The 23935-nt window shown below is 37.4% G+C and overlaps 1 protein-coding gene across 2 annotated transcripts in view; it reads right to left on the bottom strand.

Annotated features, from left to right (window-relative positions):
- PALMD (palmdelphin) overlaps positions 1-19661 on the bottom strand; it is a 50565-nt gene extending 30904 nt beyond the window's left edge. Inside the window, exons 1-3 of one of the 2 annotated variants that reach the window (XM_017547585.2) lie at positions 19415-19661; positions 18847-18955; positions 1073-1153 (exon numbers count right to left, since the gene is read on the bottom strand). In XM_017547585.2, the coding sequence (XP_017403074.1) occupies positions 1073-1153; positions 18847-18891 (126 nt within the window). In that variant the 5' untranslated portion in view covers positions 18892-18955; positions 19415-19661. Of the gene's footprint in view, positions 1-1072; positions 1154-18846; positions 18956-19254; positions 19395-19414 lie in introns of those variants that run through there. The other variant, XM_017547586.2, reaches the window with a different exon arrangement.
- Between the last annotated feature and the right edge of the window lie 4274 nt (positions 19662-23935).

Below are 23935 nucleotides of genomic sequence, written 5' to 3'. Positions count from 1 at the left end.
CTTGGCACTTTAAAAAAATTTCATTGATTTTTCTAGTACACACTGCATTTCTTGACTATGTATACTACTCATGTAAATTAAGTTTGACACATTGGAAGGGCAGCAGACTTACTATGCTTTGAAATTATCCATTAAACATCGGAAATGTCAACTTACTTAGAAGCAAAGAAGCAAACAGAATCCAGAGAGCTGAGGTTAATTGGAATCTTAAATTATGGTTGTTGTTTTTTTTTTTCTTTTTTTTCCAGATGTAGATATGTACTTGTTCCATTAAAAAAATGAAGTCAGTTGCATTCGGCAAGTTAATTTAAATCTGTAGACCCTGTGAGTGTGCAGCCTTGTATCATTAAGGGGATTCATTAAATCTATTGATAGCAGCCCTGACAGATAAGTAGTTTCCTGCTTGGGTCTTTTCACAAGGAGCTCCTGTTTGTCATTTGCTTGCATCCTGTCACTAAGCTAAGTAATAAAATGTTGAAACTCAATGTGCTTTAATTACAAAGTGACCACACCCAGTGAAAGATGTAAAATCTGATTTTAAACATGGAGAGTTATTTTTGGTTATGATCTCATGTTCTGTCAAAACAAAATAAAACAAAAACCCAAAGCATGCTCAAACAACATTGGGCTCATGGCACTGAGCTTTTAAATACAAGCATCCTCCACCATGCCAGACGCTGTTCTGCACCCTGGGGGAATGGCTGGCCTTTCATTGATTTCAAAAGGAACTTCCTAGCTGGATCCACTCCCTAGGGATGTTAAGCAAGACTGTGAGCAGGGCCAAATTCTCAAGGCTGAATTCTCAAGGTTACTCAAGAAAATTGGGAAACTCAGTAATGAATAATGAAAGTAAGAAAATGATGTTTTCAACTTTGCACATGTTTGCTAGAAGGTATTAATCTCATATGCAAATATTACCAGCTTGTTGGACTCCCCTGTGGTTATTACCATATTAATCAAACGATCTTCGAATTTTTTTTCTTTCCTAAAGCATTTTTACTATTGAAATTTGAGTAACATTAGAATTTTTGAATACAAAAATCATTGAAATGAAATTAAAGTTATAAGTTACCTTCAAATGCTGGTGCTTTAGTTTGTCTTCCTCTATTTTCAGACGCTTCTGTGAGATTTCTTCCTGTATTTTTCTTTTATCCTGAAATAAAAAAGTTACAACATATTTTATTTTTAAAATTTGCTTAATTATGTTTTCTTAGGGTTGTTGTCACTATCCGAATGGCCCATTAGAGATATTTTCTTGGCATTGGTATGAAGCTGCTTTGGAAACTCCTATTTCAAAGGAAAGGAGAGGAAAGTGAGACATTCAAAGCATTTTGCTTATGGGAAAGAATATGAAAAGGTACTTTTCCAAACAGGGCTTAAACATCCTTCTTCACTCCCCTTTTCTTTCTTGCCCATTAGTCTAGCAAGATTGACCTACTGAGTGATGTAGTAGAACAAATGAATTGTAAGGAGAGAGTTTTGAAATAGACGTGAGGAAACATCGTGAGAAGAGAGAATGGTCCTGGTCCAACGTTGAAGAAACTTCTGGGTGAAAGAACTCCTTATGTGGAAAAACAGGTCAATGGATGAATCATTAGGAAACTAGGAAGCTGGGAAGTGGGACTGTTTCCTCCTCTTGTATAGCCTGCTGTGGGAAGATAGAGAAAAAGGGTTGAGATAGTACTTCTTCTTTTTTTTTTTTTTTTTTTTTTGAGATGGAGTTTCGCTCTTGTTACCCAGGCTGGAGTGCAAAGGCGCGATCTCGGCTCACCGCAACCTCCGCCTCCCAGGTTCAGGCAATTCTCCTGCCTCAGCCTCCTGAGTAGCTGGATTACAGGCACGTGCCACCATGCCCAGCTAATTTTTTGTATTTTTAGTAGAGACGGGGTTTCACCATGTTGACCAGGATGGTCTCGATCTCTTGACCTCGTGATCCACCCAGACTAAAAGGACTTTTAGCTCCCATAAAACAAAACTCATGAAGATATATTATATCTTTCACCAAGTTTAAATTATGTTACCTCAAACAACCCAGAAAGCATAACTACTAATACAAAAATGTTGTGCTTTTAAGAAAATATAGCAAATAATATTAAGTAGACAGCCTGCGTTTGACTTCTGCCTCCTCCGTGTACTAGCTCTGTGTCTTTGGATAAAATCCTTAACTTCTCTGTGCCTCAGTAACCTCATCTGTAAAATGAGGCTACTGAGAGTACCTACTTGATATATGTAAAAGTTTCTAGAACAGCGCTTGACACAGTGCTCTAGACATACTTAATAACATTAAATAAATAAATATGTAACTTGTTAATCACCTAGAAAGTGACACATTAGATCTGGCAGTGCTTTCATTAGCTTGAAATGTTTGAGAGATTCTTTGGAATTGTTAGAGACACTTGACTAGTCATGCAAAAAGATCTTTATTTCCTCATTTTTGATCAGAGGTGACATTTTTTTCCATCTTATATGTTGGTATTAAATTTGCTTTCAAAATTCAAAACTCCCAAAGGATAAAATATTGTTGCCAATGAAGACATCCAAAAGAAGTAGTCAATAAAGGTAATTTAGAAGAAGGTGTTCAAAAAATATTTTGCAGCATTATTGAGATACGTGCATGGCTTCCTGATGTGACTATTTTGAAGATAAAAACTCTTTTTTGATGTATAAGTTCAGGTACATTTGTTGAAGAAAAGCAACATATTGCTCTCCAAATGTATACTGTGTTTCCTTCTGCATGTAAGAAGAATATATGACTTCATCAGCTTATTATTGCTATTATTATTACTTTTGAGATAAGGTCTCATTCTGTTGCCCAGGCTGGAGTACAGTGGCACAATCACAGCTCACTGCAGACTTGACCTCCTGGGCTCAAATGATCCTCCCACCTTAGCCTCCTGAGTAGCTGGGACTATAGGCACACACTACAATGCCCGGCTATTTTTTAATGTTTTGTTGAGACCAGGTCTCACTATGTGACTCAGGCTATATCAGTGTACTTTAAAAATTTCGCGTTTGTTTTGAAAAAAGAAAAAAAAGCTAGGCAACAGGCATGGATCTTGAGAATAACTTCTTTCTTTGGATGAAATCTGGCCATTAGTATCAAAAACTCTGAAAGCCTCTGTGAATCAATTCTTCACTATCTCTAGAGGCTGTTCTTGAGCAAATATTAATTATATTTTAAATTCATTATGCCAAACATTTTGGTAATTATTTTTCAGGCACCATTTTACTTAATGCTTATCATAACAAATAGACGCTATGATCATTTCCATTTACAAAGAGGAAATGGAAGTTTAGGGGGAAATTAACTCAGCCAAGTTTTTATAATTGTCAGAGTCAGGATTTGAACCCAGGCAGTCTGAAGTTAGCCTCCACACTCCCAGCCAATTCATGGTGCCATTCTCTGGAGTGGAAAGTTAATCAAGCTAGTCTTAACTTCTGCCTTTGTCTTCTATATCATGAAGTACTGTAGCCTGGAGGCAGCTCTAGAACAGCAAGCACTGAATGTGACATCTCATTAGCAGGGAGCACATTTGTAGCTCCCTAGATGCTGGTGCTATAACTAGCTCTCCATGAAGAACCCATAGAGAAGAGCATGTTATGTGTAGTGGACAGGGATTGCTGAACCCAGCAATGCCTCCCCACCCCTGCTGATCACCAGTTTGGGCTGGTTTGTTATTTGGGCTAGTTTCATCCTGGGGTTAGTAATCAGGTAATTGAAGCTGTGGGTAGAGGCATGGCATCCGATGTGTTTTGGCAACAACAGGCTTATACAAGGGTTGCTAAGGAATACTAATGTTTTGTTACTCCGAGGTAATATGACGCCTCTCTTATATCGGTCTATGTAGGAAAGAAGGAAATTTCATAATGTTATAGGCATGATCCTTTTTTAAGATAGGTGTATTTTATCCTCATAAGATATTCATCAGCAGAGAGTTATTGTTCCTTCGTCAAATTTCACTGGACTCTGTTAGCGTTAATGAAAAACAATATGACAATAACTTAGTTTCAGTACAGCAGAATAAACTACACGTCAACCTTAGGTTGTTTATCTAGCTCAATTGCTAGTGTACCAGAAATTATCAGAGTCAGCTAATTTCTTCCCAAATTTTCATGGAGTAAATAAATGTGAAATGCCATCTGCTTCCCCAAATTTCCCCAGAACCTGGAGCACTTCTATAGATAGCTGTTGCAACCTGGCACATCAGACGTCACTGGTTATTAATGTAAGCGTTATGAATAACATATTGTTGCTTATTTCTCAATGTTCAACTACCTTGACTTTTTGTTCAATAGATTTTGCCTAGATTTTTAGCTGTGAAAGCCTATTTTAGCAACTGACACCCACAAATTTCAGTCTGTAAAAGGTTATCTCTGAATTATTTTGAAAATTAATTTATTCACCTTGTACAACTATAAAGTTATTGTGACTATTAATATGATCCAATGATATTACCATAATCACATATTTGATAAAAGTAAGCACAATGATTAAGAGTGTAAATATTTTAGATATATCATTAACAATGAGCTAAATTCTAATTTGCCTAATCCTGTCAAGAAGGCAGAATTGATCCTGAGTTGTTTGATTATTGATTTATTCAATACTTAGCTACTTATGTACAAATGCTATATTCAAGATGACATTAGGAGTTTTGCAGGGTTTTAAAATTATTTGGTAGATGTGCGTTTACATTCTTATTTTTTGAGACAGCATCTCGCTCTGTCACCAAGGCTGGAGTGCAGTAGCATAATCATAGCTCACTGAAGCTTCAGTTTCCTAGGCTCAAGTCATCCTCCTGCCTCAGCCTTCTAAGTAGCTAGGACTACAGGTGTATATCACCACACCTGGCTATGTTTTATTTTATTTTATTTTTAAGAGAGACAAGACCTTTCTGTGTTGCCCAGGCTGGTCTCAAACTCCTGAGCTGAAGCAATCCTCCCACCTTGGCTAGAGAAAATCATTTGTGCAAGTAACTGTAGTCTAGAAAATAAAGTTATGACATGTAATAGCTTTTTTTAAAATTTTTTTGAGACAGAGTCTTGCTCCATCATCTAGGCTGGAGTGCACTGGCACAATCTTGACTCACTGCAACCTCTGCCTCCTGGTCTCAAGTGATTCTTGTGCCTAAGCCTCCTGAGCAGGTAAGATGACAGGCATGCCCCACCATGCATGGGTAATTTTTGTATTTTTATTAGAGATGGAGTTTTGCCATGTTGGCCAGGCTGGTTTTGAAATCCTGGCCTCAGGTGATCCACTCTAAAGTGTTGGATTATAAACATGAGCCACCGCACTGGCCAAAATGTAGTAACTTTAGTAGTAATACATGTTATCACTAAGGCACTAGTAAGGTACGATGCAGGTTGAGGGGAGAAAGGGGGAGGTTGTTCCTAGCTGATGTCATAAAGAGAAGTTTTGACGTAACATCTGAGTGGAATATTTTGGGTAGTTACAGTGGGGCTGGAGAGTAGGGGGAAACAGCATTCAAGTCAAGGGCTTGATGTGAGCAAAGGCCTGGAACCAGAACACTGGGAAATTATTTAGAACAGCAAGTCTGGAATCTAACTTACCATATATGGAGTAGCAGGAAATTAAGAAAAACCAGATGAGGATAGATTCTCAGTAGTGAATACTGAATGGCATGAAAAAGAGTTCTGAATTTATTTATAAGGAGCAATAAAAAGTTTTCAGGGGAAGAAGAATGATAGGGTTAAAACACGTTTTAAGAAGTTGAATGTAGCCTCATTGTATAGTAGCTATGGAAGGGAGAGAAAATGAAGAGGATAATCAGTTAGGCCACCGTACAACTCATGCATATGGCCATGAGAGCTTGAATGAGAAGTAGCAGAGGGCTTGGATGTCAGTTAGCAAGGAGTTAGAACTGCCAGGACTTGGCAACTGATGACATAGAGTTGAGGAAAAGGAAAGTGTCAAATGGAATGCAAGGCTCTTATGCTTAGGTAACTGATGAGAGCAGAATGATGCATAGAAATAGGAGTATCAGGAGAAGGAAGATTTTGGGAAAAAAGATGATGGATTCACCAAGTTGGAGGTGTCCTTGGGCCAAATAGTTAGAATAATCTGCTAGGCAGTTGGAATGTTGGGGGGAGAGAGATGAAGTATCAGAGCTAAAGATAAAGATGTGGGAGTTTTGGAAGGGATAGATAAGAGCATGATGGGAGACATTTTTTATGAAAAGAAAAGGAGGCTAAGGACAGAGCCTCTCTGAAGCACCTACATTGGGTACAGGAGAAGGGGAACCCACGTGGAAGTTTATTTTGGGTCATTTTGATATATTTGTAATAGGACTTGGTGAATTTGGCCGCATGACTGAAAGGAGCAATAAGCAAACACGTGTTATTTCAAATAAACAGATTGTGGGGAGCACAAAGGACAACCACTGAGTCATGATATTGCAAGCTGTGAGAGATTTAGTGAGCCTGTGATACAAATACTTCATTTTACATGTAAGAGTTCGAAACCTGAAGAGGTTAAGTGACCTGCTTTAGAAAGGTATTTAGTAGCAGGGCCAAGACCAGTAAGAAGATCTTAATTTTCAGTCCTGGGTTCTTTGTACTTCTCACTACCTCTACAAAAGAAAAGCATGGTTGTGGGCATTTAGGCAAGGATAAAAGTAAAGTAAAGAAAACAGAAGTAAAAGAAAATAAAGAAAAATAGAAGCTATCATACCACCTGACCAGAAAGAGGGTATAGGTAGTTTTTCTAAACCAAGTGAAACAATTGGAAGAGGCAAGTTAGAGCAATAATGAAAGAATTAAAATAGTTGAATGTTTTCAGATTCATTTTGCTAGAAGCCGATAATCTTATAACTTCATGGTTAGCTTTGCTGATATTTTCATTGCTTAAGGTCTGAAAAGAATGCTAGTGGAAGCTGCTTATTTGAATGTAAGTTTTACCAACAGTGCAGAGCTGGTGGTGTGCAAATAATGGTAGCTTTGAAAAAAACAGATGTGCTAACAATATTCTTAGAAAAGAACCTAAGGCATAATTAGAAGTTTACCAGATTTCAGTAAAAGTAGATTTCAACAATTCTTGAAAAATATTCTTAAAAAAATTCTTGAAAATGGAGCAAAAATTTCCAGAGGGAAGATAGATTATAAGGCATGAGCAATTTATGAATGGAAACATGGACTCACAATTAAAAATGATGTCAGGTAAGAAGAAAAGAGAACTACTTAAAAAAAAATGAAACCAAATCATTTAATATCACTGAGTGTTTCCCAATAAGCTCACACAACCAAGAATAAAGATAAGACGGTGGAACCTATTTGTAATAGTAAATAAGGTAAAAATTCAGGGTGATGTGAAGATGCGAAACATGAAAATACTGAGAGTACAAAAAGTGTGTGTGTGTGTGTGTGTGTGTGTGTGTGTGTTATGCTGAGAACAAAAAGATAAAGGCAACAAGATGACTGCCGAGATATGTAGTGTAATATTAAAATGACAGAGATAAAATACTATTCCTTTTCTACTTTACAGTACTTTCATATTTTTGATTAAGGAGAATAATCTTGATCCTCGAAAGGGTAGAACAAAAATTCCTAAAGGGAAATTAAAGCCGAAGAGGAAATACAACATCGAAGGCAGAGCTGCTTTAGTCTTCAGTCTCTGATATGTTTCATTTCAGGGGATAGAAAAATTTACAGACATGACAGAAAAGTATTGTTAAGTAACCTCCTTGGAATCTTGGATGAAGTGAAGATACCAGAAGACTGAAAGTGGCAAATGACCCAATTTTTTGAAGAGACAAAGAGGTGAATGATGAATATTTAAAAGACTGGTGCAATTACTGATTAATCCCTAGCAAAGTGAGTGAATTGCATCTAGACTAGGAATGTGGTATTTAGACAAGGAATAGAGCTAGGTGGTAGCAGTTCCTTACTAAAAACAAAGCATTTAAAACTCACACTATTTTTATGCTTGATTATTTCAAGAGCTGCAGATAATGAAGATTAAGATGGTTTTAATAATAGCTAACATTTATTAAGGGCTTTTTATGGGTTGAGAGCTACTTAAAACACATAAATGTATAAACTTATTTAATCTTCTTCAAATGTTAACAGGGTAGGGATCATGTTTATACTCATTATGTTGGTGAAAAAACAATAAATGAAGATATCTATATCATGAGAATGCAGTATATCTTGGTTTCAGCATGGCTTTTGACTGATTCTTACTTTATTCTTTTTGAAATTTGTGGAAACATGAACAGAAAGGAATATTTATTTGAAGGTGGCTGTCTTAAAATTTTTTCAACCAATGCTTTGTAAGAAGAGAAATATTATAGAAAACTAAAAGAAAACCCAACAAGCAATATACATAAATATATTGTAGTAACTTTGTGAATCAGAATTTCTAGGATGCAGTGGGGATAGGCTAGAAGTTTTATGTTAAAGAAACACTTCTAGTGACTTTCATAGTCAGCTGGATTTGGAAATGAATGCAATAAAAGTTGATCAAATCAAGAATTTGAAGCATCTTGGGTGATAGGGATTATGGGCCCAAATGAATGATTAATTTTTATTATTAAGTGGAATAAACAAAACTTCCTAGGATATGTTAATTGTAGAATATTTGGTAAATTTAGAAATTTAAAAATACATAAAAATAACTCAGACTTCTACTACTTTAGAAATAACTACTGTCAATGATTTGGTGTACTTTATTTCAAACTTTTTCAACATACCCAAACCACGAATATACATGCCTACACAAACACACATGTAAAAACCAAACAAAGAGGCCCATACACATAGTTTTGTTTTTGACTTTTTGTGCTTAATATTATGTCATGAGCATTTCCCATGTAATTAAAAATTAATTTTAAATTTCAATTAAAAATTCAAAAAATTAAATTTTATTCAAAATATAATTTGCTTAATCCTTCCTCCTTTTTCTGCCTTTTAGGTTGTTTTGAATCTTTTACTATCATTAGTAATTTTGTGATGAAGTTTCTTATATGTAAATTTTAGGCCACTTTCCTCTGATTATTTCCTGAGTTTAAGTTCCTAGAAGTTAGTTACTGAGCCAAAGGATATGAATGTTTTCAAAATTATTGATGCAGATTGCTAAAATGATTTAATAAAAAGTTTCAACTTATATTTTCACAAAAGTGTCTATTATCTCACTCTTACTAATTATAAATTTTATAACTAAAAATACTTTTGCAATTTGAATAGTACTAAATAGTATTTTGGTGGTGTTTTCATGAGATGTAGGAGATTAATGTGGTCAAATATTATTAATGATTTTCTTGGTTATTTGTATTTATCTTTTTTTTAAAAAATGCCTGTTTGTGATGTCAAACCATTTTTCTGTGAAGCCCAATATTAATTTATCAATTTGTAAAAGCTATTTAAACGAAGGATTATAACTTTGTTTGCCATATTAGATGTAAATACTTTTCTTATTTTTAGTTTTAATATTTAAAATTTTTTAAATTTTTATTTATTTATTTTTTTGAGACTGAGTCTTGCTCTATTACCTAGGCTGGAGTTCAGTGGTGTGCTCTTGGCTCACTGCAACCTCCACCTCTCAGGTTCAAGTGATTCTCATGCCTCAGCCTCCTGAGTAGCTGGGATTACAGGCACCCACCACCACACACAACTAAGTTTTGTACTTTTAGTAGAGATGGGGTTTCACCATGTTGGCCAGGCTAGTCTAAAATTCCTGACCTCAAGTGATCCTCCTGCCTTGGCCTCCCAAAGTACTAGGATTACAGGTGTGAGCCACTGTTCACAGCCTCTTATTTGCTTTTAAGTTCTACGCTGTCTTTAGAAGCACTGAATTTTTTTTTTTCTATTGGTTTGATGTTTCTAACATTGTTTATCCTCTAAGGCTCAGTAATTATTCATCCGTATTTTCTTTTAATAAATAACTATAATTTAGCTGAATTTATTTTGATTCATTATAGATGCTGAGGATCTAGTTGTTTTTCTAAATTTTTAACTGTGTATCCAAAGTTTTATCAAATAATTATTTCCTATTTACTTAGAATAAAATTTTTATTACTTACTAATTTTTAAAAATGTATATTAGGGTCTGGTTCCAGGTTATCTATATAGTTTCTTTATTGATTCTGGTACCAATACTGCGTAGTTTAGATCATTTAACAATTAGATACATTCAAGTTTTCCTTTATTGCTCTTATCAAAAATGTCTTGATTAATAACCATAGTTTATTTTTCTAGTTGGACTTTGGAATTGTTCTGTTAAATTCCAATAGAAACAAAACTGAAAACCCAACTAATTCCTTATTTATCCCCCAAATCAGAGAAATCAACCAACCAAGCAACCCACCAAGCAAACAAAAGAACTACACACCCTGATGAAATTTAAAAAGTTACTCTTAGTGACCACTATCCAGAGATAATCAGAGATTTGGTCATGTTATATTAGATTTATATCTGCATAATTTGCCAGAGTTCATATAAAACTAGAATAGAAAATCAAACACCACATGTTCTCACTCATAGGTGGGTGTTGGACAATGAGAACACATGGACACAGGGAGGGGAGCATCACACACTGGAGTCTATTGGGGGAAATAGGGGAGGGACAGCAGTGGGTGGGGAGTTGGGGAGAGATAGCATGGGGAGAAATGCCAGATATAGGTGAAGGAGAGGAAGGCAGCAAATCACGCTGCCATGTGTGTACCTATGCAACAATCTTGCATGTTCTTCACATGTACCCCAAAACCTAAAATGCAATAACAAAACTGGTACTATTTTTACATGTTTATTAATATAAATTGACCACATCAACAATGATGAGAATACTTCCTTAGAGATATTGATTGAAATTGTATTAAAATAAATTTGGAAGTATATGATAATTTTTCTGTTTTAAAACTGCACTTTCAGGAAATGTGTGTATCTCTGGTCACGTATAGTATGTTACTTAGTAAAGTTTTGTTATATAAATATTGCACATTTCCTTGGTACATATAAAATATAAATATTTCTTCATATAAATATGACATACTTCCTTACTAGTATTATTTTTAAATTTTAACATTTTGAAATGTTGTAGCTATTAAGGATGGGAAATTTCCACATTATATTTTCTGACTGATTTTTGTTTTTCAGAAAGCTACTGCTTTTTATATATTCATTGTGTATCTGGCTTCCTAACTGAGCTTTGAAGTCAATTCTTACTCTAAACTTTAGAGACACTGAAGATGAGAATTAGAGTTCATTAACTTTCTCAAGTCGTGATTGATTGAGAGGTGGAACTTGTGTTAAACCTGATTTTCTACAATTCCAGGGGTGATGCTTTTTTATCTTTTGTTTTTATTATTTTCTTTCTTTCTTATTGGTTTCCAAAGATGTCAGTAGAAATATAATTTCCCAAATAAGGGACATTATAGCACCAAGGGGCTCTATACTTATCAGAGTTCTGATCATCTCTTAGCACCAACTTATAACAGTTACACTGACATTTTGGAGAGCGCCTACAAAGAGTCTGTGATATGAAGAATGATTGAAATGCAGAAAACAAAGCTGTATAGCTTCGGTGGCAGGAGTCATGAGGATTGGGTGGAAGTTAAAGGCAACCAGATTCTGGTACATTATGTCAGAACTCTTAAGAGAGCTGTTCTCCAATGGAATAGGGTGTCTTTAGGGGTGTTGATCAACCTGATATTAAAGTACTCAAGGAAAGGCTGGGTGAGCAGCTCTTGAGCATGGTGGAAAGAGAGTGAGGACGTGGATAAAGAAGTTTCTACATTTTCTTGTGTTCCTGCAATTACATCTGCATCTAGCTTTGAAATATCCTAATTCCTAAATTAGCCATGGGAATTGGGCATGGTTATCACTACTATTTATGGGGAGAACTAAAAAGCACAAATTTTCTAAACCTCATTTTATCAAATAATTGTAGTTATCTTTCTCAACCTTATCACACATTCTAACAGATCTCTAAACAGAATCCAGTTTGTGTTTTACTCTTTTATTCCTTTGTCTACCCTTTCTTGTTTGTTCTAACAAATAGTGACAAAACCAAACCAAACCAGGATAAACAACAAACTCAAAACAAACCCCTGAATAAATCAAGGGGTGATGGTAAACTTGGCCAGGTCTTCAGTGAAAAAAAATCTGTCAGCAGGCCAGACAATCATTAGCTTTCACCCCTTCTCAGCCTGATTGTATTTGTTCATTCATTCATTCACTCACTCAGGACGGTTTTTTTGTTTTGTTTTTTTTTCGGTGCTCCAGCTAGTGTTGAGCTTGTTGTTGAGGCAACTGTGAAGGATGCAAGGATGTCTTTGCCTTGAGAATTCCTGGCTGGAGGGAAGAGACTATGTAAAGAAAGTGGATGGGGAGGAGGGCAGAGGTAAAAGTGGCCTGAACTATTAGGTGCTCTGAAAAATGATTTTGATTCTGTTCCAACCCTCTTAAAACAAATACTTCTGAAATGACACCACAGTCTCTTCTTGCCCACTTCTATTCCTTCAGAATGGGGAAGGTGGGAGGGGACTGCAGAGGTAGAGAACTGTTTTGGGTTAGAACATGTGGCTAAGCAAAGCAGAACCTCTGTAGTTTCTTCTCTTGACTCCACTTCAAACTGTACTAATAAGAGTGAAAAACAAAAATCTGAGGAAGTCCCGTTCTGTTCTGTTCTGTTTTTTTTTTGAGATGGAGTCTGGCTCTGTTGCCCAGGCTGGAGTGCAGCGATGCTATCACGGCTCACTGCAACCTCTGCCTCCCAGGTTCAAGAGATTCTTGTGCCTCAGACTCCTAGGTAGCTGAGATTACAGTTGTGGACCACCATGCCCAGCTAATTTTTCTATTTTTAGTAGAGACTGGGTTTCACCATGTTGGCCAGGCTGATTTTGAACTCCTGGCCTCAAGTGATCTGCCCGCCTCAGCCTCCCAAAGTGCTGGGATTATAGGAATGCATTACCATGCCTGGCCAGAAATCTGAGGAATTCCTGAACAGGGGTGAGGGGTATGATTTCGATGTTCATGAACATTTATCATGATGGGCTATGGTCAGAGAATTTGATGAGCAGAAGAATGGATTCAAGTTCCAACATTTGACTAATTCCTTAACTTTTCTTGGCCTAGGTTTTTCACTACAAAATGGGGATGATAACATATGATTTTGAAAATACTCATAAGACTACTTGGATGAATGAGATAAAATGGATGCGACAGTTTTATTTTTCTAAGGCCTAAATGCTATGTAAGAATAGGCACTGTTGTTATTGTTAGAAATGTCAGAATTCTTTTTCTTAGGAGATGTCCTTTTTATTCCAGAGTTGTTAGCATATTTGATTAGGAATAGCTGTTGTAGCCCATTTTGCTATGTTACATCATTCTGTACCAATCACTGATGCATTTAATACATTGAAAACTTGACGCTTAGGACAGAAGCTAGTTTTGATTTTCATTCAGAACTTCTGAGGATAACCTAGCTCTATGTCTTGAGTGGCTTGACTGAATCTTCTCAGTCCCTAGGATTTAATGTAAAAACTATAAGTATAGATCTCACTCAAACTGCTTTGATGACGTTTTAGGAAAGTATGGATGCCACAGGGTTCTGGGTGAGGGAACTTCTTAAGGCAGTAAATTTTCATGGAGTCTCTTCCCAAAATGACATTACTATCATTTAAATGAAGTAAAATATTCTTATTTCATTTTAAGAGATGATAGGGAGTTTGAGACTGCAGATTGAAAAGTAGAAGTCCTGTTGCAGTTTTAGCACTGAACTGTGCTGCATTTGTTTATACTCTGGTTAGTCTTAGATACTTATTCTCTAATTTGTTTTAATGACAGTTTTCTAAGAAGCAGCTCTTCCTTTCAACCATCCAGTAATGTTCAGAAAGTTCACGGGATCTTTGTCAGTAGAGGATTTGGGAAAGTAGCATTATCATTCTATTGCACAGCGGAAAAACCTTCCCCAGTTATCAAAAGCAGTTTCCTTAATGAGCTATCAAAATTATTATACCTCATCACATGGTCTCCTTTATGGGTGGGCTATTATGTTTGGCAAAAAAGCTTGGCATACATTTGTTTGAAGAAATCTTTCCCTCTGGAAGAAACATGTAATCTTGGTACAGCACTGTGGAAAATTGTGCAGAGGTTTCATTGTTGAATATTCTGGCATGGGACTTCTTTATTTAGAAGATTGCTACATCTTCCTGTACCATCTTCATGTGAATGTCTTTGGAAGCTCATGACAAATTAAAAGTTGTTCTTGTAACTATGTCTTAATCATGAGGTATGTTGGTTAATAATGGGGCATTATGCATTCTTTGGCCACTAGTACTTTAAGAAGTCCTTAGAACTCTAAATAACACAATGATCAAAACACATGTTAAGGTATACCTTTGTTAAAGACCCAGGCTCGTTTGCACTTGTTTTTACTCTCTAATTTGTTCAGATTGAGTGAATAAGGAAAAATACATATGGCCAGTCTGGAATACAGATGCAGGGCTGACTTCTTGGGTTTGTGACCTGCGAAGTCACCCAGGGCATCATGCTCAGAAGGGTCTAGCACTTAGAAAGCTCTTTTGTCGCCACCTTGAAATTTTGAATACCTTTTGAACAAGGGCCACCACATTCCATTGTGTTTTGGTCCCCACAAATCACACAGCAGGTCTCGCTTTTGGGTCATTAACTGTCTTACTGATTGCTAGAAGGTCCCCGATATTGACAAAAAAGGGAACAAGATGAGGTAGAGTGCCCAGTGACACCTGTAACAGGGACTATGTTCTAAAGAAATAACTAGAACCCATCTGTGTTCATGTTATTGTTTTAATATTGATCTTTGTACTTTGGAGATTTCTGTTTTACATAAAGAACTCCATGCCTCTTAAATTCCTATATTTACAAGTCAAGAAAAATTTATTTGGGTATTTGGGAGTGGAAAGCAGTAGGGAGTGGATCCGGGGAAATGTGAGAGCTCCTTATTTTTTATTTTTATTTTTTGCTCATGAGCAGCTTTGGCCAGCAAAATCTGGCTCTGTTGCTCAAATTCCAGTGTCAGGACTTTACATGGCTCCTTTCCAAATGGAGGCAGTCCTAGGCACGTGCTTGTACTTGTGATTATTTTTATTGTTTAACTTTTGACAGAACTCACCTCCTTCACGTCTAGGCTCAAACATCACACTCTTTGTGAAGCCCACCCTGACCACTCTACTTAAACTCACAAAAGCACTCTCATCCCCACTCCTCACACTTCAGATTCCCCTTATTTTCACTTCTTTTCATTTAAATGCACAAGGCTTGGTGCACAGTAGGTGCCTAATAACCATTAATTGAATAAAGGCATGAGAGACTGTGTTGGTAACACACATTCCTTACAGTTAAAGGTAAGTCTGGATGAGAATAAACATGTCAGCTTTCTTCTTACTCTCTTTTGCTCAGTGGACTCTGTTCTCTGAAACTGGATTCTAGTTCTTAAAATTCCTCTGAGTTCATCCTTCAAATAGAACTGAGTCTATGATCACAAGACAGTTTAAGATCTAGCTTTCCAGGTTGAGCATATCCGTATTTGTAATGATATTTTCCAATGTTGCTGTGGGCAACAAGGTAAGAAAATATATTAGCTGTGGAGGAGATGTCAAGAATATATGGAATGTTACTCATCCTAAGGGGATCTTTGTGTTTCTGAGGAGAGACCCCTGGGCCTTTTCATTGTTCTTCAGTGTGGGCCACGTTCACTTTCAGAGAGGAACTCTGCAGGGATAACTCTGTTAGTGATGCCTTCAGTCCTTCATCTCATGCTTCTCAAGAATGCTGGAGCCATTGGTATCCTCAGTTCCAGTATTGTTAAAGGTGAATTTCAAGTTATTCGTCTATTTCAAAATACGATTGAGTTCCAATTAGCTCTCTTTTTGTATAAAAATCAGCTATCTGTTAAAGTGTGTACTGACTTGGAAAGGGCCTCAAGAGACATTTTAAAGATCAAATATAATATTTAATTAATCTTAAGCAGCCCTGTTTTTAAGTTATAGTTGAAGACTGAACTTTTAGGCAAAGGGTTACTTTGACCATTAATTTAGTAAGGGAAGAGTTGGTGCATGGAAGAACATGAAAGTAATTGTGTAAAATAGAATCTACATTTGGTACACCTAAACTGAAGCACCTACCCTTGAACAACTGTTTCCGTGTACTTTCATAATTTTGCCCTTATTCTCTTTAAATCTTTGAGAAGACATCTGACTAATCTAAAATTCAATTTGCTGATCTGATATGAGAAATGAATGGCATCACTATAGTAATTTAGTTTTCAATTTGAGAGCCTAAGCGCCACATTTCAACTACTTAATATGTTTAATCTTTTTTTTTTTCTTTTTTAAGCGGAAAAGAAAAAGACTGGCACTTGGATCTTGGTTCTGTCAAATTCTAGGCATATACATTTAATTTTTCAATTCTTTGCAGTGAAAACAATAACTTTTTAGGCACTTGAAGCCAGGTGGAATAAATACAACTGTGAAGATTATTTCATTTCATCGCCAGGAATTAGACAAACAAATTTTAATATAAAAATCAAATGAATCCTAGAGTGTAAATTTTTTTTTTTTTTTTTTTTTGCTTCCAGAGTGAGGTCTATGTGTTGCTATGTCTGGGTGCATTGGGCAATTACCCTCTGATTTCGTTCTTGAAGTATATAAAAAAAATTTCTGTGTGGGCAAATAGGAGGAAGAAGCTGAAATGAGAAGATATTCTCTGAGTTTTAGTCTAGGTTGGAGATTCTGAGGCTTAAGTACTTCCAAAAATGAAATAGTTCTTGCAAACTCTCTGCATACTCTGCAGTTTTATTTTCCTAAGGAGACAGAGAGTAGCTGAGGTGGCTTCCTGGGCAAAGCAAGGGCGAAGGCAGGGAAAGCTGGCATGTCCCAGGGCGTCCAAGAGGGAGGAGAGTTGATGTGTTGTTTCCATGGACACACCACTGCTCCACTTTTCCTCTAGGTGGTGACAAATGTGACTGGATTTAGCTTGGTGAGGTGTAGGCTGGTTTATGAGAAATTTGTTCCCATAAACTTTTTCCAATTTTTCCCTACAACCTTTATAGAAGTATATTACTTCCAAGCTAGAATTACTTGTGATCTTACTTTGGAGATTTGTTTAGTCCTTTCTAATGGGATATATTTAGGCTGATGGAATAATCCAAATTTTTTTAATCATCAAAAAAGCATACATCTGTATATTCAGGAACCTACTTATTCTCTTAATGGCTTTTAACACATTATGATGATTTTCCATCTCTCTTTGCACTTGGAACCTTCAGTGACTAAGATTCCTAGCGTTAGAAATAGCTATATGCAGCCATATCTTTGGAACATGTGCGACTTTGGTAAGAGTTATAAGGTGCACGGGAGGGAAAAAGGGCTTGAGCAAGGGTGTCCCCCAAGGGAAAGAGGAACATCCAGATCAAGGGTCTACTTGTGTATTTCAGTTCGTTAATCAGGAGATATAAGCATTAGAAATAGTGGAGCTTGTGATCACACAACTCACGCAGTCTAATAAAGTAACCTTTAGACAACAGCTGTAATGCAAAAGGCCCATGCCAAAAACAACAGAGCAGAGCAGAGTTCCTGTTCCTTAAAGCAGGACAGCTGAGATGGTGGCTGAGTTTAACAATAAAAAAAGAACAAAACAAACAGTCCCGACCAAGGTCTTCTGAACAGCGGAAGATATAATCATTAGAAGCTAGACATTTAACAAAGCATTGTTTTATGGAAAAGTGCCAACCTTATCAATAGACTTCTGGTGTCTTACCATTGGCTACGAAGACATTTCAATTTACTGAATGTTTTCTGGGTGAAACTAAGACATTGTATCCATTGAGTAAAAAAATCTAAATTAGGATTAGCATAATTAGTTGTGCAATGAGAATTTGAAGAGCAACAACAAAAAATCCCTGATCTAGCATCAGTTTTTAAAAAGTACTAATTTTTTTCCTACACCTAATGTCAGTGGCAGAAAATGCTGAGAAATTGGGAATTGCTTTCCAAAGATCTTTTTTATTTCCTTAAAACAATTATATCAAAAGTTGTAGCTAAGGATAAATGATTGTGACACAGATTTCCAAGTTACTGCCAAATACAGGGTTTTATAAAATTAAAGCTGGATTATTTAAGAAAAGTTATTTATATCTTGCTTTGACTTTTTCCAGAACAAACATAAAAAATGCACGAATTTTCTTCTCGGTATTAACAAAATATTTTCCAAATCCACTGCATGCACTGCATTCCTTTATCAGGATCTTATTCAGTTTGTGACTCTGCTGGAAACTGATATCTTAGAATTAATCTGATACGTGCTTTTACCTACTTTTCTCTTGTTTAACGCTTAAATTACGTATACTAACATTCATTTTAATTATCTTAGGTTTTCTGGAACATACTACTACACTACAAATAAATAGTTTCAGGTTGTTTTTAAAATTTCTTTTTCTCTCTATCTTTAAAAGAAATTCTAACTTTTTGATGCATTCATGTCTTTAAAAAGTTTCCAAGTTGGAGATCTGTTTTTTGATCTAATGCCTGTCAAATGGACATGTAGGGAAAAACTGCATTTCTAAGGCATACAGAGTGTGAAAGATAGTTAATCACACTGCCTTAACAGCTTTTGATTGTTGTTTAAAATGCAGGCACAGCCTTTTTGAAAATCAAGAACATTTGCCCTGCCCTCAGGTTCTGAAGCCCAAGAATTACAGAGGGTCATAAGGGTTAAGAGAGAAACAGAGACATGTCCATGAAGGCTGACAGTTCTGTATTTCCACTTACGAGGGCTCAGCGACGGGGCAGCCGGCCACCGTCTGCCTTCCTCTAAGCAACCACCTTAATGAGTTGTAGCTGTATGCAGACTTACTGTGATGGCCTGGAGTCTTCCCTTCACCAGCTCAGCTTCTTCCATCCTAGAAGTCAAGGACAGGCAGACGGGGAAGAAAGTCCAAAGCGACCATAAATCAAGGAGCCTCCTGGGGGAGAGGAGCGGGGGTGAGAGAAGAGAAGCAGGGAGAAATCCGCTCTTTGTGCCAGTAGAGAAATGGAGAAATTCCCGACTTGTCAGGAGCGTCTCCGAGCAGATGCACAGATCAGGCCAGACAGACACATGTAATGAGGGTGTGCTGGGGAGGCAGACGCTGAGGCTGCTGGCATGAGTTGACTGACAAGTTTGAACGGCAGCGGCACAAGCCCTTTTCCTTCAGGAGCTGCCAGCTCTTTGTTGTAATGTGCACAGTTAGCAAGGCACATTTTCTTATTAACTGTTCCTTACCCAATTCATTATTTTCCAGGAGTGGCACAGACAGCCAACACACTGAGTGTTTAATCAGTCTCTGCTCTAGCAACACACAGCCATCCCCGGATGTGTGGGTCTGTGTGTATTTGTACAAAGCTCGTTAACTTGCTCTCTAGCTCTAGGGAGAGAGCCTTACCTTGATTGAGGAAGAAGTGCCAAGTCACTTGTTTGCCTTTCTTCCACTGATTGGCTTTAGATAATAAGAGAACAATCTATAGTTACTTTAAACTTCGTGTAGTGGTAAATTTACATTGGTTTGTTCTCCCCCTTCCACCCCCACCCCCAACTCTGCTCAGCAATTTGTTGCCAACTTTGGCATCTTGAGGTCATGGAGAAATTGAAGGTGTTAATGTGACTATATTAAGAAGTTGGCCCACCAAGGTGTTTAGGGTGGCTTAAACACAAGTGCTACCTTTTGTTATTGCTTGACTTGGATTTCTATGGAATGCAGTTCTTTCTTGGACGATGTTCAGAAATGACACTCTCGGCTTTCAGGAAGGTGCCCATTTTGACCTTAGCAGTTACGCAAGAGAAAGGAGTGAGCCTTTGAAAATGTGATGAGACATTCTGTAACTGCCTGCAGCCCGGCACTGTGTGGATATTCCCCCGCCCTTTAGAAAAAGGCAGGCAAGCCCAGTAAGACTCTTAGGTCAAAGCAGAGGCTGGGAAGCTGTACAATTGGCTCTGTCTGTTTTCTTTCCCCTGCCGGTTCTTTAATTAAATTTTGCTGAAGTAAATCCTAATTACCAACTACCTTATTATTGTGTGTTTGAATGCCATTAAGCACTTTCATATCAACATTCAGCGAAGAGGTTAAAAGGACAACCCAAACATTGAACATATGGTTTAATTTCCTTTGCCGTTTTGATATTAGTAATGATAATAGCTAATATTTGTTGGATTCTGTCTATAGGCAAAAGCATACTTGCAAAGTGCCGAGAGATAAGTCCTATAATCCCTACTTAAAAAATGAGTAAACAGGCTCAGAGAGGTAATTTGCCATCTAGCTAGTAAGTAGCAAAGCCAGGATTGGAACTCCAGCTGCCTGACTGTGTAACTGTCATTCATCCAGGACTGCCCAAGGACACAGGGCAAGGTGAGGCACAGGCTGAAGGTTAAGTAGGTCTTTATGAGAAGGGTTTGGGCCCCCAGCCTCCTCCTCAATCTAGCTCCTGGAACACTACAGCTGGGTGTAAGAGCCTCAGGCAGAACGGAATGTCTTCTGAAGAAACTTACTGGCCCTACTGAGGTTTCCCCACAAGTTCCCCAACTACAGAGCCCTCATCCCAAGCCAGTCACTATAAGGTGATACCCATGTTTTAAGAGTCTGAAATTATAGTTGAGAATAGTTTGTCCTTGCTCATACATCATCAGAAGGGATATTTTGGGAGACCAGAGAATAGGAGGATTGTTTGGATGTGGGCCAAGTTTGATTACTATTGGATGGATATTTAACCTTAAAAGAAAAATCAAACCTTCAAAACTTGCGATTTTGTTTATTTGTACATCCTGGCTGAAATTAAAGACAAGAGAGCTGTAGTGATAAATATCTCAGTTGGAATTGCATATTTGCTGCCCAGAACAAGTGGGCAGTCATCCAATTATTAATCTGGATCTTTTCCTAAAAACAATTTACCCTCAAATCTCATTTCTGCTAGAGGAAAACCTAAGAGTTTGCTATTGGAGGGGAAGACGAGAAAAAAAGAGGATCAGGGAATTTAGGAGGGAGCAGAGTTGCAACAACTGATTGGTATCATCATGTGGGTAGTAGGCAGAAAAGGCAGGAGCTGGGAAGATCTGGGGGACCTGGGTGGAATCCTGGAGCCAGAGCTCTGGTGGCCTTGACAATCTCCCTTGGACTGCACTACAGGTTAGGCAGTTTCCACTCCACTTTCCCTCCCTCTCTCTTCCACCTGGCCTCCTAGACATGCCCAGCCCCAACCTTTCTGCCTATCCTCCCATGTTCTCTCTTGCAGTCATTTCTCCTGGTAAAATTCTGTACATTTAACTCATCTTGGCATTTGTTTCTCATAGGATCCAGAATAACATAATCACTTCCGCATTTACTGTATTTTGTTTACTTAATCTTTTATTGTCTACCAGAATGTAAGTTCCAGGAGAGGAGAAATTTTGTTTACCCGTGTATCCCAAACACTAACACAGTGCCTGACACATCAGAGGTTCTCAATAAATATGTGCAGAATGAATAACAAATGCTTAAAAAATATTAGCAATTATGAGGATTGTCAACTAAACGAATGAATAAACACATGATGAGACCAATCAGTTGTCAGCAACCAGAGTGGTCCAGTGTGTCTCAGTAATGTTAGCATTCTTGCCATGCTCAATCATTGGCTGGGAGTTGCCCCTGGGAAGCATAGCCTTGAAGCAAACATAGGAATGGATTTGAGAGTGAAACAGCTGGGATTCTTGGGTCAATTATGCTCCTCTAGTTCAATGTCTGAGAGGCACTTTCTCATTAGCCACAGTGATAAATGTTATGGAAAGAAAATAGAGCAGGGAAGAGAATAAAGATTGATAAGGCAGGGGATGTTGCAATTTAGAATTGGGTCATTAATGTAGCCTCAGTGGGAAGGCAACATTTGAGCAAGGCCTTGAAGTGGTAGGAGTTAGTGGTGAGGATACTTATGGGAAGAGCATATCAGGAAAGGCCTGTGCAAATGCCCCGTGGTGGGCCGTACCTGCCATGCTTTAGGAACAAGGCTAGTGTGGTTAGAAAGCTGGGACTTAGAGAGGGTTAACAGGAAATTTGGTTGGAAATGTAATGCGTCCCAATTCATGAGGGTCTAGTAGGCCATTGTAAGAACTTTAGCTTTTACTCTGTGTGGGATGAGAAGGCATTGAGATATTTTGAGCAGAAGTGTTTTGCAAGGGTGAAAGCAGGAAGACCACGTAGGATGTTATTGCAGCAATACAAATGAGAGACGATGGTGGCTGATATCAGGGTGGTAACAATGAGTGTGATGGGAATTGGTTGTACCATGGATATCTTTTGATTCTGTTGGTGGATTAGACATGGGGCTTTAAGAGAGAGAGGATTCATGGTCACTCCTTGCCTGAGAGAATAGAAGTTGCGGTCAGTTGAGACAGTGGAAGTTGATGAACTAGTTTTTTTTTTTTTTTTTTGAAGGAGGAAGAGGATAGATACTAAGTTTTGGAAAAGTCAGTTGGTTCTCCACATGGAGATGTTGAGTAGACAATTGGATATATAAATTTGGAGTTCAGGAAAGAAGTCTCAGGTGAATTTCTAAAATTTATTGTAACTATGAAAGGATCACAAAACATTCAGAATTATAGTTCAAAAAGCAGCATATGTTAGTGAACTAGCTTCCATTAAATATTAACTATTGATTCATTACCAAATTCAGCCTTTGTAAAATAGATACATAAGAGTGCTATCTGCTGTCAATTATCTTATTAAACTACTTTTACTAAATATTTTTGTTGTTTTTCGACCAGTATAAATGAGGATGGCAAGAGTTAAAAGTTACAGTCAATTACTTGACATTATATTAGGAAGTAAGGGATATAAGAGATTATGAGACAGTGCTCCTTCTTATAATGAATTTACTGTCTGGGTTGGAGAGATAAGACCCATGCTCAAAACAATGAGAAGACGAAAGAATAGTAAACCTGCAGTTATTGTATTTTGATGAAATAAAGTGCTAACTGTTGCACAGTTTGAGCCCAGGGTAGTATAGCATAGTGAATGATAGTAGTGTGTGGGATTAGCAGTGAGTGCAACCTGAGTTGAAAATCAAGATTAATGTGAATTGGAGGAAAGCTACTGCAGGGAGAAAGTAGACTTTAGAAGCATGAAAGGGAGAGAAACGTAATGTGTTAGAGGTCCATAAGGGAGATTGTCCTGTCTGGAGCAGAGGAGAAATTAGAGAGATTGATAGTGATATACATTTATACATAGAACGTGATGCTCAGGGAAAGTGGAAGAAATAAGATCAGAGTCATATTTTAGGGGAATAAAACTGCCAATTCTCTTAGAACATATAGGAAGAGGGAAAATTCAGGTGGAGAGATCCATCAGGAATGGTGACTATGGAAGAGTCTGTAGAAACAGCCTAAAAAATTGCTGGTGTTCCGCAAAAGGAAAGGCCCCCAGGGTTTTTTCTCACCTTCAGAAGGTCTGAACTCAGAGGCCACAAAGTGGATGAACATGAAGGACAAAGTGAGTAGAGGAGGAGTATTAAGGTGCTAACACAAATATGTTAGAGCCCAAGGGGGATGGCAGTGGGAATGATCAATAAGGAGGAAATCCACAAGAAATTTCAATAAGAGGGTTCAACTGGAGAGAAGGATGAGAATTTGATAGGTTCCAAATGAAGTACAGGTAGGAGCCTGAATTAGAAATTTCAGATGGAAAATCGCGAAGAAATGAAATCTAATGAAATAGTGGCAGGAGGAAATTGAAGGATGCCAAAGGCAGGAAGTCATTATTTTTAGAATGTATATGTGAAAAACTTCTCTAGATCCTTTTTGAAACCAGATCCCATGTTAAAAAACTGGATGCTCATTTTCCTTCTCACTCTTCTCTCTTTCTTTCTCTCTCTTTTTCTTCCCCTCTTTCTCTCTTTATAACTTCTCAGACTTCTAGAGGCCAGAAGTAGTGTCAGGCTAAGAA

Source organism: Cebus imitator, unplaced genomic scaffold (assembly GCF_001604975.1).
Source record: "Cebus imitator isolate Cc_AM_T3 unplaced genomic scaffold, Cebus_imitator-1.0 Scaffold199, whole genome shotgun sequence".
Lineage (NCBI taxonomy): Eukaryota > Metazoa > Chordata > Mammalia > Primates > Cebidae > Cebus > Cebus imitator.
The sequence above is the reverse complement of the archived record's forward strand: the minus strand, read 5'-3'. Positions and strand labels throughout refer to the sequence as shown.